Consider the following 16,200-nt stretch of genomic DNA (forward strand, 5'->3'; position numbering starts at 1 on the left):
GAGTTCATAGTCTTATGAAACAGGAAAAGACTGCCGTGTAATCCATTCATTTCAACAAAGTAACTGTATTCTGAATACCACCTTTTTAAACGGTAACTGTAACAGAATACAGTTACTCATATTTTGTATTTTAAATACGTAACGGCGGTACATGTATTCGGTTACTCCCCAACACTGTTCATGACAGATTCTCTTCTGTACCTTATCCATAATCTGGTTGTTGGTAGTGGCCAGTGTCAAGTCCATAGAGTGCATATCTTTGGTGAATTTGAAGTTGGTAGGAGGCTGACGATACAGTTTCTCATTGAGGGCCTTCCCTGCTGATTTTACTTTCTCAACATCCAGCGATCCAATAGGGACCCATCCTATTCCTTTGATGTAGTGCTCATACTCACTCTTGTACTGGTTCTGCGGGGAATACACAAATGTTTATTTCACAGTGGTAGCAATTGTGTAAAATTGTTATCTGTTCAAACTTTTACACATACATCACTGGCAATAAACTGCATGTTACGAGCAAGTTCCAGGTTCATGGCATCAGGCAGGAGAGCATTAGTGTGCTGAATGTGTCTGTATCCAGCCATAGTCTGAGCAGCAGAAGCCTGCTTGGCATGGACCACACTGAGCATGTCCACTGGGGAGTGATACTTCAGCTTGGCCTTGTGGTAGTCCTTCTTGTAGTTCTTGTCACTCTGCATCTTTGCCAACTCCATGTAGTGAACCAGCAGAGGATCGTCCTGGAGGCTGCGGAAGCCAACATGGTGGCCTCTCGCCTTCTCATAAGCCAATTTGTACTTGTACTGTAATAATAAATACACACTTGGTCAGCATGTGTGATGGGCTGTAGGAAATAAACCCCTTGACTTGCTACATTTACTTTATTTTCTACTTACGTTGCTGGCAATGGTGGTGCCAGCCTTGGCAGCCAGAATGGGGATAGCATCTGCTTTGAGGTTGTAGCCTTTATTAGCCATCTCCACAACACCAGCTTTGTAAAGTTTCTGAAATTACATATGACTAAGGTAAGTGATTTGCATTATTAACAGCCTAATAAATAACAAGACTCAGCAGGTTTATTAATTTGACGGATTCCCCTTACATTGCTCATATTGAGGGCATTAGCCTTTGCAAGGAGAATCTCAGGAGCATCTGGCATAATATGAACAGTCAGTTTGTCCTTTTCCCATGCAGCAGTGTATGCTTTCTGCAAGAAAAAATCATTAGAAAAATCAAATAATAGTGTCAGTTCTGAACAATGTTTTTGACAATATTGTGTGGCTTTGTTCTCCAATTAAAGTTAAAAGATTTCACCTTGTTCATGATCTGATTGTTGGCAGTAGCCAGAGTCAAGTCCATGGAGTCCATCAGCTTGCTGTACTTGAGGTTGGATGGATGAGTGCGGTATTTCTTTTCACTAAGAATTTGACCGCCAACTTTAGCAGTCTCAACTGAAAGTGATCCAATAGGGACCCATCCTATTCCTTTGATGTAGTGCTCATACTCACTCTTGTACTGGTTCTGAGGGGAATACACAATTGTTTTTTCACAGCTATGCACAATAAGGGCAGTAACTGTGTAAAATTGTTATCTATTCAAATTGTTATACATACATCACTGGCAATAAACTGCATGTTACGAGCAAGTTCCAGGTTTATGGCATCAGGCAGGAGAGCATTAGTGTGCTGAATGTGTCTGTATCCAGTCATAGTCTGAGCAGCAGAAGCCTGCTTGGCATGGACCACACTGAGCATGTCCACTGGGGTGTGATACTTCAGCTTGGCCTTGTGGTAGTCCTTCTTGTAGTTCTTGTCACTCTGCATCTTTGCCACTTGCATGTAGTGAACCAGCAGAGGATCATCCTGGAGGCTGCGGAAGCCAACGTGGTGGCCTCTCGCCTTCTCATAAGCCAATTTGTACTTGTACTGTAACAATAAATGTGCACTTGGTCAGCATCTGTAATGGGCTGTAGGAAATAAACTCCTTAACTTGCTAGATTTGCTTTATTGTCTACTTACGTTGCTGGCAATGGTGGTGCCAGCCTTGGCAGCCAGAATGGGGATAGCATCTGCTTTGAGGTTGTAGCCTTTATTAGCCATCTCCACAACACCAGCTTTGTAAAGTTTCTGTGAAAACATATACAATGACAGAAAGGTCACGCTACAGTTAAGGATCATACATATATTATATAGCCATGGCTTACAGCATAATGGTTAGATAAGATATAGATGTTAAATCATATAAATAATTGAATAAATAATAATAAATATAATTTGTAATGCCTTACATTGCTCATGTTCAGAGCATTAGCCTTCGCCAGCAGAATCTCAGGAGCGTCTGGCATGACATGGGTGGTCACTTTGTCCTTCTCCCAGGCTGCGGTGTATGCTTTCTGTAGGTCAAGAAATCAGTGAAAGGGGTCAATCACAATTTTTATCACAAACAAGACTATCTCTATTTTGAGACCCTATACAACACATCTGAAAATACTGCACCTTGTTCATGATCTGGTTGTTGGCACTAGCCAAAGCCAAGTCCATGGAGTCCATCAGTTTGCTAAACTTGAAATTTGATGGATGAGTGCGGTACTTATTTTCACTCTGAATCTGACCGCCAACCTTGGCAGTTTCAACAGCAAGCGAGCCAATAGGGACCCATCCAGTGCCTTTGACAAAGTTATTCCAGTCAGATTTGTAATCATTCTGGAAAAAAAAGTCATGACGCAAATTAGTTCCAAAGTAAAGATAAATGATCTTTTGTAGTTCAAATCTGGTTTTTATTATTTTTTTTAAAATGGCATACATATGACTATCTTTGCTACTTACATCACTTGACTGGAGGTTCATGGTTCGACACAGCCGCAGGTGCATGTTGTCAGGGAGAAGCAAGTAGCTGTGAGGGATCTTCTTGTATCCAGCCATTGTCTGAACAGCAGAAGCCTGCTTGGCATGAGCCACACTGAGCATGTCCACTGGGGTATGATACTTCAGCTTGGCCTTGTGGTAGTCCTTCTTGTAGTTCTTGTCACTCTGCATCTTTGCCAACTCCATGTAGTGAACCAGCAGAGGATCGTCCTGGAGGCTGCGGAAGCCAACATGGTGACCTCTCGCCTTCTCATAATCTTTTTTGTACTGGACCTAAAGAAAAAAAAAAGAAAAAGTGATGTGTTGATTCTTTCTTTTTTACAGTTAAATTTAGTTAAATTTATTACATGCATTTATTACATACATTGCTGGCAATATGCCTGCCGTGCTTGGCATGCAGGATGGGAATAGCATCAGGCTTCATGTCATATCCCTTGGCAATGTCTTCCACCCACTTGTGCCTGTAATGACTCTGCAAATAAACAGCAAAGTGTTACAACAACTTTTTGCACAACTATGCTCATATACACCTTGAACCTCAGGAAATTGCTATTGCTTCAACTTGCATATTCAGTTAAATAATTTGTGCTCTAACCTCGCTAATAGTCTGGGCATTAAACTTAGCCTGGAGAAACTCGGGGCAGTCAGATGGCAGATGGTAGGTGTGCATGAACTTCTCTCCAGAAGCTTTGTATGTAGTCTAGTCAGAAAAAAGAAACAACAGTGAATGTTTAAAGAATCTCTACATAAGTATCTTCTGTTAAGAAAAGGGATTCTTACGATGTCCATCTGTTTAGTGTTGGCCATAGCCAGAGTCATGTTCATGGCATCGGTCTTGCTTGTATATTTGAAATTACTGGGGTGCTGGCGGTAATTTCTTTCATCCAGTGCAGCTTTAGCGGTTTTGGCTTTTTCAACATCCAGAGAACCAATAGGGACCCATCCTATACCTTTAGAGTAGCTGTTGTAATCTGACTTGTAGACATTCTGTGGGTATTTAGAGAAAATCTAAATTAATCAAAGGTCATAATCAAATATATACATATATGTAATGCTATATATGTTGTTCCAGGATGAGACCAATATATAAAGATAATAAGATGAAAAGAATACACACGTCACTCTGAATCTCCATCATGTTGCGACACAGCCGCAGGTGCATGTTGTCAGGAAGAAGCAAGAAGCTGTGGGGGATCTTCTTGTATCCAGCCATTGTCTGAACAGCAGAAGCCTGCTTGGCATGAGCCACACTGAGCATATCCACTGGGGTGTGATACTTCAGCTTGGCCTTGTGGTAGTCCTTCTTGTAGTTCTTGTCACTCTGCATCTTTGCCACTTGCATATAGTGAACCAGCAGAGGATCATCCTGGAGGCTGCGGAAGCCAACGTGGTGGCCCTTTTCTTTCTCATAGGCCAGCTTATACTTGTACTGTATTAAATAAAATGCAATATAAGTAATATTATTAAATGCATTAACATTTAAAAATTATTATGAAAAGCATAATTCCAGCTTACATTGCTGGCAATGTTTCTTGAAGTTTTGGCTGCTACGATGGGAATGGAATCCTCTTTCATGTGATGTCCTTTGAGCAGATCTTGGCGGTGAGAATAAGTGTAATAATTCTAAACAAAAAGATAATCAGCGATATTGTTACAAAAACATTCACAATTAAATTTCTTTGTATGTTTCATATGTGCTTAAATCAATCTGCAGCTAACCTGGCTGATGTTGGCAGCATTGTATCTGGCTTGCAGAAATTGGGGGGCATCAGGAGGGAGATTGTAAGTGTGCATGAACTTCTCTCCGCTGGCTTTGTACTCTTTCTGTGTAATTACAGTGAAGGCAAGAATTTATTTCTTCTCTGAAAAGGACTAAATTTTAGATATGTAGCATAAGTCATTATTTTGTTTTGTCCTTCTCACCACATTCATGATCTTAGCATTGGTCTTAGCCAGCTCCATGCTCATGGAGTCAGTAGCACTGGTGAACTTGATGGTTTGAGGGTGCTGTCTGTACTTTTTCTCATTCAGAGCTGCTGCTGCCGTTTTGGCTTTTTCAACCTCCAGAGAACCAATTGGAACCCAGCCAATACCCTTGACCGAGGTCTCATAATCCATCTTGTAGTTGTGCTGAGAAATAGAAAAAAACCCAGAAAACAAGAAACTATTGTCAGACCAAATACCATTTTTAGAGAGTCCATACGGTTTATATTGCTATTAAGTCACAAGCATTGTTAATAACATACATCGCTGGAATTGTAGTTCATGGTGCGAGCAAGTTGCAGACCCATAGCATCAGGGAGAAGAAAGTATTTATGGTGGTGCTGCTTGTAGCCAATGTAGGTCTGCACTGCTGAAGCATGTTTAGCCTGAACCACACTGAGCATGTCCACTGGGGTGTGATACTTCAGCTTGGCCTTGTGGTAGTCCTTCTTGTAGTTCTTGTCACTCTGCATTCTGGCCACCTCCATGTAGTGAACCAGCAGAGGATCGTCCTGGAGGCTGCGGAAGCCAACATGGTGGCCTCTCGCCTTCTCATAAGCCTTTTTGTACTGGACCTAGGAGTTAAAGCACATGGAGCTTCTCTAGTTTTTTATATGTAACAATTATTTAAAAAGTGCAGCAAATTTGGTCTTTCAGAAAACTTACATCACTGGCAGCATGTCTGGCAGCTTTGGCAGCAACAATAGGGATGGCATCAGGCTTCAGGTCATAACCCTTAGCAATCAGCTCCTGCCAAGCAAACTTGTAGTAATTCTGAAATCACATAAAACATATAAACAATGTTTAAGGCATGTATCCATTATAGCTTTACGCAAACATGAACAGATGCACACACATACTGTGGCGATATACAGTTATATAAGTTTTAAAAGTGAGTTGAAAAAATATTTTATTTATTTAGCTTTTTTTATGTGCATTCGTCACCTTGCTGATGTTGTAGGCATTGCACTTGGCCTGAAGGAACTCTGGGACATCCGGGGGCAGAGAGTACTTCTGATGGATCTCCTCTAGACCTCGCTTGTAGAACAGCTATAAAAGAATAAATGTAACAGAGCAGAAATTAAAAGAAAGTAAGAGCAAACAAGAATCTTCCTAAAAGGGATCTTGGAAAAATGCAGAAGGAATTCGTTCTCCAGTATGAACAGTGACACTTGACTCACATCGCTCCTCTGAAGCTGGTTGACTTTGGCCTGCATCATGATGGGGTGGTCGTCGATAGATGTGAATGGGATCTTGTCTGGGTGTGTTCTGTATTTTTTCTGAAGGAAAAGAGTAAATAAATATTATTATTTTAATGACCTATCAGCTCTGAAATATGCATTTTGTTATTACCATGAGAGCAGATGTAAAGAAGCCATGTTGCACACATACCTCATTGAGGATCTCTGCAGCTTTCTTAGCCTTTTCCACTTCCAATGAGCCATATGGGACCCATGGAGTACCTTTGGTGTAGCTGTTGTAGTCAGCCTTATACTCATTCTTTGGTGCAGAGAAACACACAAAACCAAAACAAATGTTGATGAATATTTAAGCCCACAATAGCACATCAGGACATGTTTTCATATTATGATGAAAAAAGCAGAACTTTAGCAAAACTGAGCAGTTGGAGTCTCTAAAGTCTGTTTGGACTTACATCACTCTGGATAACGTTGGCTTTCTTGGCCAGATCCAGCAGGACGCTGTCAGGTGGAAGGAAATAGTTGGTGCTGATGCTCCTGTAACCAGCCATGCTGGAAATTGCCTGGGATTTCTTAGCCAAGGTGACTGACAACATATCCAGTGGTGTATGATACTTGGTCTTTACTTTTTCATAGTCTTTTTTGTATTCACGCTGTGAAGATATAAACAAGAGATTACTCAGTTGCCCTTCTTTTTAACCCCCATAAATTAATATTTATTAAAAATATGACATCAACTAATAACTTACATCACTCTGGATTTTGGCCAGATGGACAGAGTGCAGCATCTTCGGATCGTCGTTAATACTGAGGGCTCCAACCATCTTTCCCTTGTTCTTCTCATACTCCTTTTTATATTTAACCTAGTAATGAACAGAATTTATCATGGATTAGAATACATAACAGGTACTGCAGGTAATTTATCTGTTGAAGCAGTTGTTGAAGTAGGATACTTACATCACTGATGGCGTTTGTGTGAGCACGGGCAGCAAGGATTGAGATGGTATCCCCTTTGATCTCAAACTTTTTCGCTTTGGTTTTCTCCCAATCATACTTATAGCAGTTCTGCAAGAAGAAAGTGTGCCATTCAGGAAATTGAAATCGACAGTATGAGAAATCAAAGCTGATACGAGTTAAATTTTAGAGATATGCAAATATCGCAGTTACTTACATCACTGAGGTTAAAAGCGTTAACTCTGGACTGAATGAAGAAGGGGTAGTCTGGGGGTAGACTGTTCTTCATTTTTATTTCCTCGTACTTTGCCTTGTAGTTTAACTGCAGAAGAACAAAATGGTAATATTATTGTGTCAGTACTGCTCAGGGTATATTTTCTGATAAGCTGTTATTTGACTTTCTGTCACTGGAGGGCAGTAGTGTGCTATCAGGGCTCAGAGATGGTGACAGTTGCTTTCTCCACCTCCCCAACCCCTGTCTGATCACAGGGTTTATTCTGGGCCAACTGAATGCTTGTTTCTATTTATACTACAGAGAAATGGCTCTCCAGTTTCCATGGCGCCCATAGAAAGACAGCTGGGCTTCATAGATGATTGAGCAAATTTAAAGGTGATCTGCATATCTAGGAGAATTGGATTGACACAAGCTGGTGATTGCAAGAATTCCAGGCCATAAATGGACACCGAGAAAACAAAATAGTCACATTAATGTTACTATTATATGCAGGTATCACCTAAATGTTCAGTGCGTGTTTGTTAGCTTTACTGTACCAGTTTAAATTCTAGACTTTCCTACATTAGCACCAAGAGGAAGTGGTCCAAAAAAGGTACATACGTCACTTAGCTGTTTGGCGTTGATGGCGGCTTGAACTTGAACTGGTGAATCCACCACTTGTGTAAATTTCACTGTGTCTGGATGTTGCCGGTAAACTTTCTGAAAACCAAAGGATCAAAACAAAAATAATAATTGTCCATATACATATAAGAAATCCAAAAAGAACCTGGATCCATTTTATTGCAAAGAACAGTTTTATAATCAGCGACTACTCACATCGTTGCATTGATGAAGTTTCTTCCCAGCTTCGTATTCAGGCGTAAGTGTTTGAGGAAAGAAGCATCTAGTTTTAATGTCTTCATAATCAGATTTATATAGTTGCTGTGAAATACAAAAAGTAAATATTGTGTTATGAGGAAAGGCTTGATGAGGAATATATTAATACATGCTCAAATTTTTTAATGCACAAACCTCATTTTTCATTTCCTCGACTTTCTGGCAGTGAAGCATATAAAGGTCCTCATAGCTTCCAATGTAGTGGCCCTTCACCTCATTTTCATACTTATTTTTGTAATGTGCCTAAAAGAAAATCAAAACGTGTGTTAAAAGAGAAACATAAGTGGTTCATATTCAAAGAAATTTTAACTCAACGAGCTCTCTTACATCAGAGAACTGCTTAAGTACTGAGTCCATCTGAAACTTGGGCGTGTCACAGTAGTTGATGCTGAAACCCCTGGATTTCTCATAGCTAGCCTTATATACTTTCTGGAAAGGAAATGGCAAAAACAAAACAAAGTCAAACAACGATAAAAAAAATATATGAGCAGCTACATACATACTTGTGGTACAGGAAAAACTACAGGAGAGTAATTGCAAACAACAAGCAAACACTATGTATTTCACTTCCACTTATCCAATTCAGGGTCGTGGGGAGGGGCTGGACTCTATCCCAACAATAACAGGGCAATTGGCCCGGTAATTTAAGCAATAATTAAACAACCGCCTAAGATTTTATAATTTAGTTTTCCTGAAAAGGCAAAAGGTCTATCTTTTGTCACAGAAGAAAAATAAACTTTCTGCACAGGGCTTTTTAAACACCTACATCACTGAGGATAGTGCCAGCATATCTGAGCTGCCTCAATAGAGGATTCTCTGTGGCGGGGAGCGTGTTGTAGTCAGACTGTGCTTTTTTCTTCTCATACTCCTTCTTGTATTGGACCTAAAGACAGAAACAGATCACTGTGAGTAAAAAAAGAGAGGAAAGTGTGATAATGAGGTGTGTTCACATGGTTCAAAATGATGGCACAGTTGGTTGGCCAGCTAAGAAGTGTGTCTTTCGCATTTCTTGAAAACGATGCATGTTTCCCCTGTGTGTGAACGTGTGGGTGGCTATGAGGTGCAGAGCAACTGAAAAGCTTTGTCACACAGACTCGCATTTTATTCCTGCGTGCTAGTAAAGTAATGTGCATGGTGACAGTAAACCAAATGTGGATCTCTCAGTCATGCAGTGTGGGCACAATACAGTGTATCCCTGCGTCAGAGTGGACTGAGTCTCTTGACTCACACACTGCTCTGAGACATGGGTCAACTCTCTGTCGTGTCTTCCGCATGAGATCGGGCCTATAAAAATACTGTGTTACCTTTGTGTTTGTGCGTGTTTTCGCGCTTACCTCACTAGCAGCAATACGAGCCTTCTTGTTTGCATCATAAGTGGGTGTTTCTGTTTGCATGAAATAAATTTGGTCTTTTGTATCCTCATAATGTTGCGTGTATCTTCTCTGAAAGGAAAACACACAACAGTTATGTACAGAAAAAGGACAAAGAAAAGCAGAAATCTGAAATCCTTTCCTTTAAATAGTGAATTCTTACGTCGCTGAGGTTCTCCATTGCCACCCTGGCAGTCGCCACGTCGAAGTAAGGAGTCTCACACCACTGACCCTTTACATTTTTATTGTAATCTTCCTTGTACTTAAGCTGTGAGGAAAAGATGGCAATTAACATAAGAAGGTTTTTTTTTTATTAAAGGACAAATGAATAAATCTCATATGTTTATATAAACACATTAGGAATGATTGGAATTCCTGTCATTGTTAGCCTCTCCCACCCAGCTTAGTGTTGCTACTAATATCAGAGAGCAGGTGGACTGATCCCTTTCTCAGGGTTGGTTGGTGTCTGGGGCTCCTGCTTCAGTGCTTACACTGTGCAAGGCCCAGTTTTCTGACTCTAAAATAAGCAAAGATATTTATTACTCCCATGTCTAGTTAGGGGATGAACACTGTTAATCCTAGAAAAGTTGATGAGTCTAGCGAAAACAGATGCACTATACAGATAGATGGATAGACTATACAATGGATTAAATAATTGTGTACTGGTCTCATATTGAATTTATGGTATTTTGGATTTTGATCTAAACTAAAACTGCACTGCCCCAATCACTGCTCACTGTCTGTAGTGCATACTCCTCTACTCTTATTAACTGAAAGCACTGAACATTGCTTTCAGTAAGAGTTTGTGGACTTAAATATCTGATCTATGTATATTTCTAGCTTAATGACAAGAAAAATTCATCAGTATATCTACCTCAGTCATATTGGTTTTTGTTTGATTTAAAATTGTTACTTACATCACTGCGCTGTTGGGACACTCTCTTGGCCAGCTCCAATTCAGGAGGATCAGGCAAGGAAGTATACTTAGCCTTGCGCTCATGGTGGCCCTTCTTATAGTGAACCTGTCAATCACAACAGGAGTTAACATTTACTAAGACGCTCAATTCGTCAACATCAATACCTGACTTTCATGCACAGTTTGCCTCTACCTAAATAGACTGGTAATTTCCATGCATCGGGAAAAAAGTTTAACAACACAGAACCCAAGAGGAAGGAGACGTACAGATAACAGCTGTAATAAGAGCTTGACCTGATATAGCACCATGCACGATATATAATTTTCAATATTAGGTATTTACCGATATAATCAAATTAAAACATTAAGAGATGGAGGAAACACTCTCCAACGATATTACGAGTTTTGAGTCTTTTCTATCTTATCACCAGAGGGCGCTCTGCAACTTCCTTGTTAGCAACGTGTTTGGAACAGCACAATCACACCAACCAGCTGATCTGAGCAGAGCGTAAGGTTTTGTTACGCGACTTGTCATGGCACTAAAATATTATTATCTTTAAACTGCAGTCACATATTATCTTAATAACAACTCATATGTAACAACACACAACGAATGTTGGAGAAAATTTTTTCCTGTGTCTGAAAGAAAAAAATACTGGCCGATTCTTAAATCTTGGTCATCACCAAGTATCATCGTCACTGATAGAGGATAAGGTCAAAAAGTATCAGATCGATACTTTGTGATCCTATCTGTACGGAAGAGGATTAGTACGGGAGAGGATTAGGGCAACCGGGGGGGGGGGAGCGGGCATGTCTTTTTTTCTTCTTTTCTAGAATTCTGAGATTAAAGTCAGAATTCTGTGAAAAAAGTCAGAATTCTAAGAAGAAAAGTGAGAATGCTGACTTTATTCTCAGGATTCTGTGAAAAAAGTCAGAATTCTAAGAAAAAAAGTCAGAATTCTGAGGGAAAAAAAGTCAGAATTCTGAGAAAAAAAGTCTAAATTCTGTGAAAAAAGTCAGAATTCTAAGAAAAAAAGTCAGAATTCTGAGAAAAAAAGTCAAAATTCTGAGGAAAAAGTCAGAATTCTGAGGGGAAAAAAACAGAATTCTGACTAATCTCAGAATTCTAAGAAAAAAGTCAGAATTCTAAGAAAAAATGATTCTGTGAAAAAAGTCAGAATTCTAAGAAAAAAAGTCAGAATTCTGAGAAAAAAAGTCAAGATTCTGAGAAAAAAAAGTCAGAATTCTGAGGGGGAAAAACAGAATTCTGACTAATCTCAGAATTCTAAGAAAAAAGTCAGAATTCTGAGATTAAAGTCAGAATTCTAAGAGAGGGGGGGGGAGCGGGCATGTCTTTTTTTCTTCTTTTCTAGAATTCTGAGATTAAAGTTGGAATTCTGAGAAAAAACTCAGAATTCTGAGATTAAAGTCAGAATTCTAAGAGAAAAGTCAGAATTCTGTGAAAAAAGTCAGAATTCTAAGAAGAAAAGTGAGAATGCTGACTTTAATCTCAGAATTCTGTGAAAAAAGTCAGAATTCTAAGAAAAAAAGTCAGAATTCTGAGAAAAAAAGTCAAAATTCTGAGAAAAAAGTCAGAATTCTGAGGGGAAAAAAACGGAATTCTGACTAATCTCAGAATTCTAAGAAAAAAGTCAGAATTCTAAGAAAAAATGATTCTGTGAAAAAAGTCAGAATTCTAAGAAAAAAAGTCAGAATTCTGAGAAAAAAAGTCAAGATTCTGAGAAAAAAAGTCAGAATTCTGAGGGGGAAAAACAGAATTCTGACTAATCTCAGAATTCTAAGAAAAAAAGTCAGAATTCTAAGAAAAAATAATTCTGTGAAAAAAGTCAGAATTCTGACTAATCTCAGAATTCTGACTTTAATCTCAGAATTCCGAGAAAAAAGTCAGAATTCCGAGAAAAAAGTCAGAATTCTGCGAAAAAAAATCAGAATTCTGACTAATCTCAGAATTCTAAGAAAAAAGTCAGAATTCTAAGAAAAAAGTCAGAATTCTAAGAAAAAAAAATTCTGAGAAAAAAGTTAGAATTCCAAGAAAAAAGTCAAAATTCTGAGAAAATATTCAGAATTCTGAGAAAAAAAGTCAGAATTCTGAGGTTAATCTCAGAATTCTGACATTTTCCTCAGAATTCTGGAAAAGAAAAAAAAAATGATGTGCCCACTTTTTTTCCCCAGTGACCCTAGTCCTCTTCTGTATATCTCATATCAGTTGGGCTCTAATTGTAAATTGTCCTAAATGTAAGTTAAACTGTGATGTATGACACATCCGAGTCAGCACAAACAAGTGGACACTGAGAGGAACATTTCAACATCTTTACACACACCATACGTGTTTTGTAATTAACAGTGTGGTAATTGTCAATTGTCTTGTAACACTACAAGAAATAACACTAGTAACTGTCTAAAATAGAAAGCTCTAGGTGGTGTAATTCTATGTTATAATTTGCGTAATTTTATTTGTCTGTATAAAATGTTTTTGTTCTTTCAAAAAGCAATTTAATGATGCAGAGATAGTTAAAATGTATAGATTTGAAGAATTAACAACTTATAATATAGTATATATCATATTATAAGACATATCAAAACAGACACATTAAAGCAGAGGCTGGCTCAATACAGTGTTTTGTTTTTTGCAGATATAATAACCACAAACACACATTGAAAGTCTGAATAACACGACAGATATAGATAATAAATTTTACTTACATCACTAAGGACCTCCTGAGCCTTGGCCACCCTACGGAGCTCAGGACTGTCACTGTAGGGGTAGTACATGGTCTTATCTTCATCCCAGGCCTCGGTATAAAGTTTCTGAACAAGGTGTAACGTTATCACTTACTACGTGAATATAAAACATTTTAACAGATATTATAGAATTGTTAAATTATGCAATTATGTAATTTGGAATTTTTTTTAAAACTTTGGACTTAAAAGTCAGCCCTTGAATGCTACACTGGACTTACTTTGCTGTAGTTAGCAGCATTCTTCACAGCCTGAACCAGCTCAGGAGCATCAGGAGGCAGCAGGTACCTGTCCTTGGTCTCATCCCACTTCTGTCTGTACAGAACCTATAAGAGATAACAACAGCATTTGTGTTATACAATCAGCATTAACGTCATATTTATTCATTCTCTTTGTATGTTGGGAGATTTGGGTAACTTACCTTGCTGATCAGCTCAGATACATGCTTGACGTGGGCAATCTCTCTTGCTTCACCGTCGTACAAGCTGGTTGTCCGAGCTTTGTTTCCCTCCATACGGTATTTAACCTGAAGATAATGCATGTTATTTCAAATTATTCCTCAGTAAAGCAAGATCCAATCATATTTGAGACCAGAGGCATATTTTTATGTTTTATAGTGTATTCATCATATCTTAAAGAGTACCTCGCTAAGCTGCTCCTGGGCCTTCCTGATACGAATCATTTCAGGCGTATCAGTAACGATGGCAGGCGGTGTCCCTTTGGACATTTCATAAGCCTGGCGATACTTATTCTGTCAGGGACAACGGTCATAAAATTTAAGTAAGTAATTAATGTCATACAAAGCAGGAAAACAACCAACAAGTAAAAGCAAGTAAAAAGTCAAATAAATGTGTATATATACATGCAAATAAAAACTCAAACTTGTTTCTTACGTGGCTGAACTGCTCCAGCATCTTCTGGCTATGGGCCAGGTATGGAGTCATGAACTTGGAAGTATCCACCTTGACCTTCTTCCTTACTTTCCTGGTGGGCAAGCCAGACTGGGAGAGGACAGAAGAATACAATTAAAGACCAAACTAACACATGGATCTCGTTTTATTGATTACGGTAGGGGGAATTGCCAGGAAGGAAAACGACAGGGAAAGCAAAAGGACTGGTGATACTTTCAAAAAGCAAACTTCTAGATATTTAATTACACTTCAATGCAAATGTGTCGACTGGACAATGATCTGATATTTTCAATATGAAGCAGGATTCCCACTGCTCTAATTACTCACCTCGAGTTAGTGAAATTATTTAATCATCAATGATTTATTCTATTTGGACAATGGAGATTTTGTATACTAAGGTTACGCCTGCTGAAATGTAAATGAATGAAAGACAAACCCAAGGCAAGCACTTACACCTACATTTTAAATGACTTGCATGCAACACAACATTGAGCAGCACATATCCACAAAGGTTACACTACCATATTATATTTGTTGGCCAGCAAAGCTGCAGGAAACCAAATTACAAAAGCCATGTGTTGTCTTAGTAAAAATGTTGAATCTTAACATATTTAACTTATTATTTAGCTCTAAAAACCTGCCAAAGCCAAACAAGACAGCACATTATCTATACTCTATATACACATGCAGGAAAGAAGGGGGATGCACCATAAGCCATGGGAGACAAGGGTCTCCTGCCCTGCTTGAACCGTTGTGCCTGGGAGGAGGTGTTTTACCTGTAAGAACTGAGTCTTGTGCTCAGTGACAGTCGTCGTTGAAATCTGCTCAACATATTACAAATATAGGAAACACTCTGGTTTTTCAAAATTTCCAGGACAGATTATGGGAGAAACAGCAAAATATTTGTTTGGATTGAGGGTGATTTTTCCACAGCTCTGGCATTCATCAATTACTGCCACTGCCACTTTCAGCACTACGAGTAAGAAATCACTCTACACTGTATCGTGTTAGCAGCTGTTCTAGCAAATGCCCCCAGGCAGGCTAATAAGTAGAAACAGAGAAGGTTGTCATCGGGGATTTTTGGTGTAACCTACTTATCACCGGTCCACTCAAATAGAGTCACCTAAAGGAGGGGCAAAATTTCCAAAGGTGAAAATAGTATGGCTGCTGTCTAATTAAGCTTATTTTAAACAGAGGATAAAGAAGCATTAATATTCTATGTGAGCCCGAACAGCCTGAATCTTTGATCGTCTGACCAAGTCTAAAAACACTGCATACTCACATGACAACTGTTCTATTCTTATTTGTTATTTCATATACAAATGCTTTTGTTATCAGTTGCTACAGGACACAACAGTACACAAGCTGTTTGGACAGCTTTGTAATCTCCACGGCTGTTCACACATAGGTCTTATGGGTTTAAAGCACTGATTCAGCCAAACAACAAAACAAGAAAAAAACAAGAAAAAAGCCCCACAATTTAGCTCTAACAAAATCAATTTATACAGGATGTTTTTATTCTGTTAGCTCGGATTTTGAAATATCTCACCAAAGAGCGTTCTACCTTCAACTTAATATAATGCGGGGGTGCTGTATTTAGTTTCTGAGGCTTACATATAAATACACTAAATAAAAGAAAAGTCCCACTCACCTCAGTTAATTTAGAATTTAGAGGGTTTTCTTTTAACTTTTTGTAAAAATGCAAATGTGAATTTTTAAATGTAATTTCTAGTGACGACTTAGTCACTGACAGCCTCTCACATACATCCCCATCCAGGAATAGCACTTCTAATTTCTAACTTCCTTCTTCTTAGGATGAAGAGCGTTTACATAACATAAGGTTGAACATTAAGAGACAAGAGACCTTAAAATTTAGGTTAAATGAAAGAAAAGCCAGAGCTGAGAAAGAACATCTCAATCGTTTTTATCAACATTCGTAAGCGGCTTCAGTATATGAATCTCTCAGACAGGAGAGAACCATAGGTGTAGATGAACCACTGTAACTAAGCATCCCTACAGTTCAATGCAAAAACACTCCTTGTCTGCAGGCCACATTCTTCCACGCATCCACCTCCCATAAGCGAATTTCTAGCACTGTGATATTAACCTGTTCCAGCCTATCAGGGGCTGATTTA

General features: G+C 38.8%; 1 protein-coding gene across 18 annotated transcripts in view; it reads right to left on the reverse strand.

Annotated features, from left to right (window-relative positions):
• The window catches only part of neb (nebulin), a 63,094-nt gene that overhangs the window by 44,136 nt on the left and 2,758 nt on the right, over window positions 1–16,200 (reverse strand). For all 18 annotated transcript variants that reach the window (XM_080902201.1, XM_080902194.1, XM_080902204.1 and 15 more), the window contains exons 4-42: window positions 14,048–14,155; window positions 13,798–13,905; window positions 13,576–13,680; window positions 13,376–13,480; window positions 13,119–13,223; window positions 10,396–10,500; window positions 9,642–9,746; window positions 9,443–9,550; window positions 8,875–8,991; window positions 8,436–8,537; window positions 8,244–8,351; window positions 8,049–8,153; window positions 7,833–7,931; window positions 7,215–7,319; window positions 7,001–7,108; window positions 6,793–6,906; window positions 6,499–6,696; window positions 6,237–6,344; window positions 6,026–6,124; window positions 5,790–5,894; window positions 5,511–5,618; window positions 5,108–5,419; window positions 4,785–4,991; window positions 4,581–4,685; window positions 4,377–4,484; window positions 3,979–4,290; window positions 3,642–3,848; window positions 3,457–3,561; window positions 3,226–3,333; window positions 2,823–3,134; window positions 2,493–2,699; window positions 2,285–2,389; window positions 2,016–2,123; window positions 1,611–1,922; window positions 1,312–1,518; window positions 1,100–1,204; window positions 894–1,001; window positions 489–800; window positions 202–408 (exon numbers count right to left, since the gene is read on the reverse strand). In XM_080902201.1, the coding sequence (XP_080758327.1) occupies window positions 202–408; window positions 489–800; window positions 894–1,001; window positions 1,100–1,204; window positions 1,312–1,518; window positions 1,611–1,922; window positions 2,016–2,123; window positions 2,285–2,389; window positions 2,493–2,699; window positions 2,823–3,134; window positions 3,226–3,333; window positions 3,457–3,561; window positions 3,642–3,848; window positions 3,979–4,290; window positions 4,377–4,484; window positions 4,581–4,685; window positions 4,785–4,991; window positions 5,108–5,419; window positions 5,511–5,618; window positions 5,790–5,894; window positions 6,026–6,124; window positions 6,237–6,344; window positions 6,499–6,696; window positions 6,793–6,906; window positions 7,001–7,108; window positions 7,215–7,319; window positions 7,833–7,931; window positions 8,049–8,153; window positions 8,244–8,351; window positions 8,436–8,537; window positions 8,875–8,991; window positions 9,443–9,550; window positions 9,642–9,746; window positions 10,396–10,500; window positions 13,119–13,223; window positions 13,376–13,480; window positions 13,576–13,680; window positions 13,798–13,905; window positions 14,048–14,155 (5,772 nt within the window). The remainder of the gene's footprint in view (window positions 1–201; window positions 409–488; window positions 801–893; window positions 1,002–1,099; window positions 1,205–1,311; window positions 1,519–1,610; window positions 1,923–2,015; window positions 2,124–2,284; window positions 2,390–2,492; window positions 2,700–2,822; window positions 3,135–3,225; window positions 3,334–3,456; window positions 3,562–3,641; window positions 3,849–3,978; window positions 4,291–4,376; window positions 4,485–4,580; window positions 4,686–4,784; window positions 4,992–5,107; window positions 5,420–5,510; window positions 5,619–5,789; window positions 5,895–6,025; window positions 6,125–6,236; window positions 6,345–6,498; window positions 6,697–6,792; window positions 6,907–7,000; window positions 7,109–7,214; window positions 7,320–7,832; window positions 7,932–8,048; window positions 8,154–8,243; window positions 8,352–8,435; window positions 8,538–8,874; window positions 8,992–9,442; window positions 9,551–9,641; window positions 9,747–10,395; window positions 10,501–13,118; window positions 13,224–13,375; window positions 13,481–13,575; window positions 13,681–13,797; window positions 13,906–14,047; window positions 14,156–16,200) is intronic.

The sequence above is a fragment of the Rhamphochromis sp. 'chilingali' genome, assembly GCF_963969265.1.
Source record: "Rhamphochromis sp. 'chilingali' genome assembly, chromosome: 14".
NCBI classification, from domain to species: domain Eukaryota; kingdom Metazoa; phylum Chordata; class Actinopteri; order Cichliformes; family Cichlidae; genus Rhamphochromis; species Rhamphochromis sp. 'chilingali'.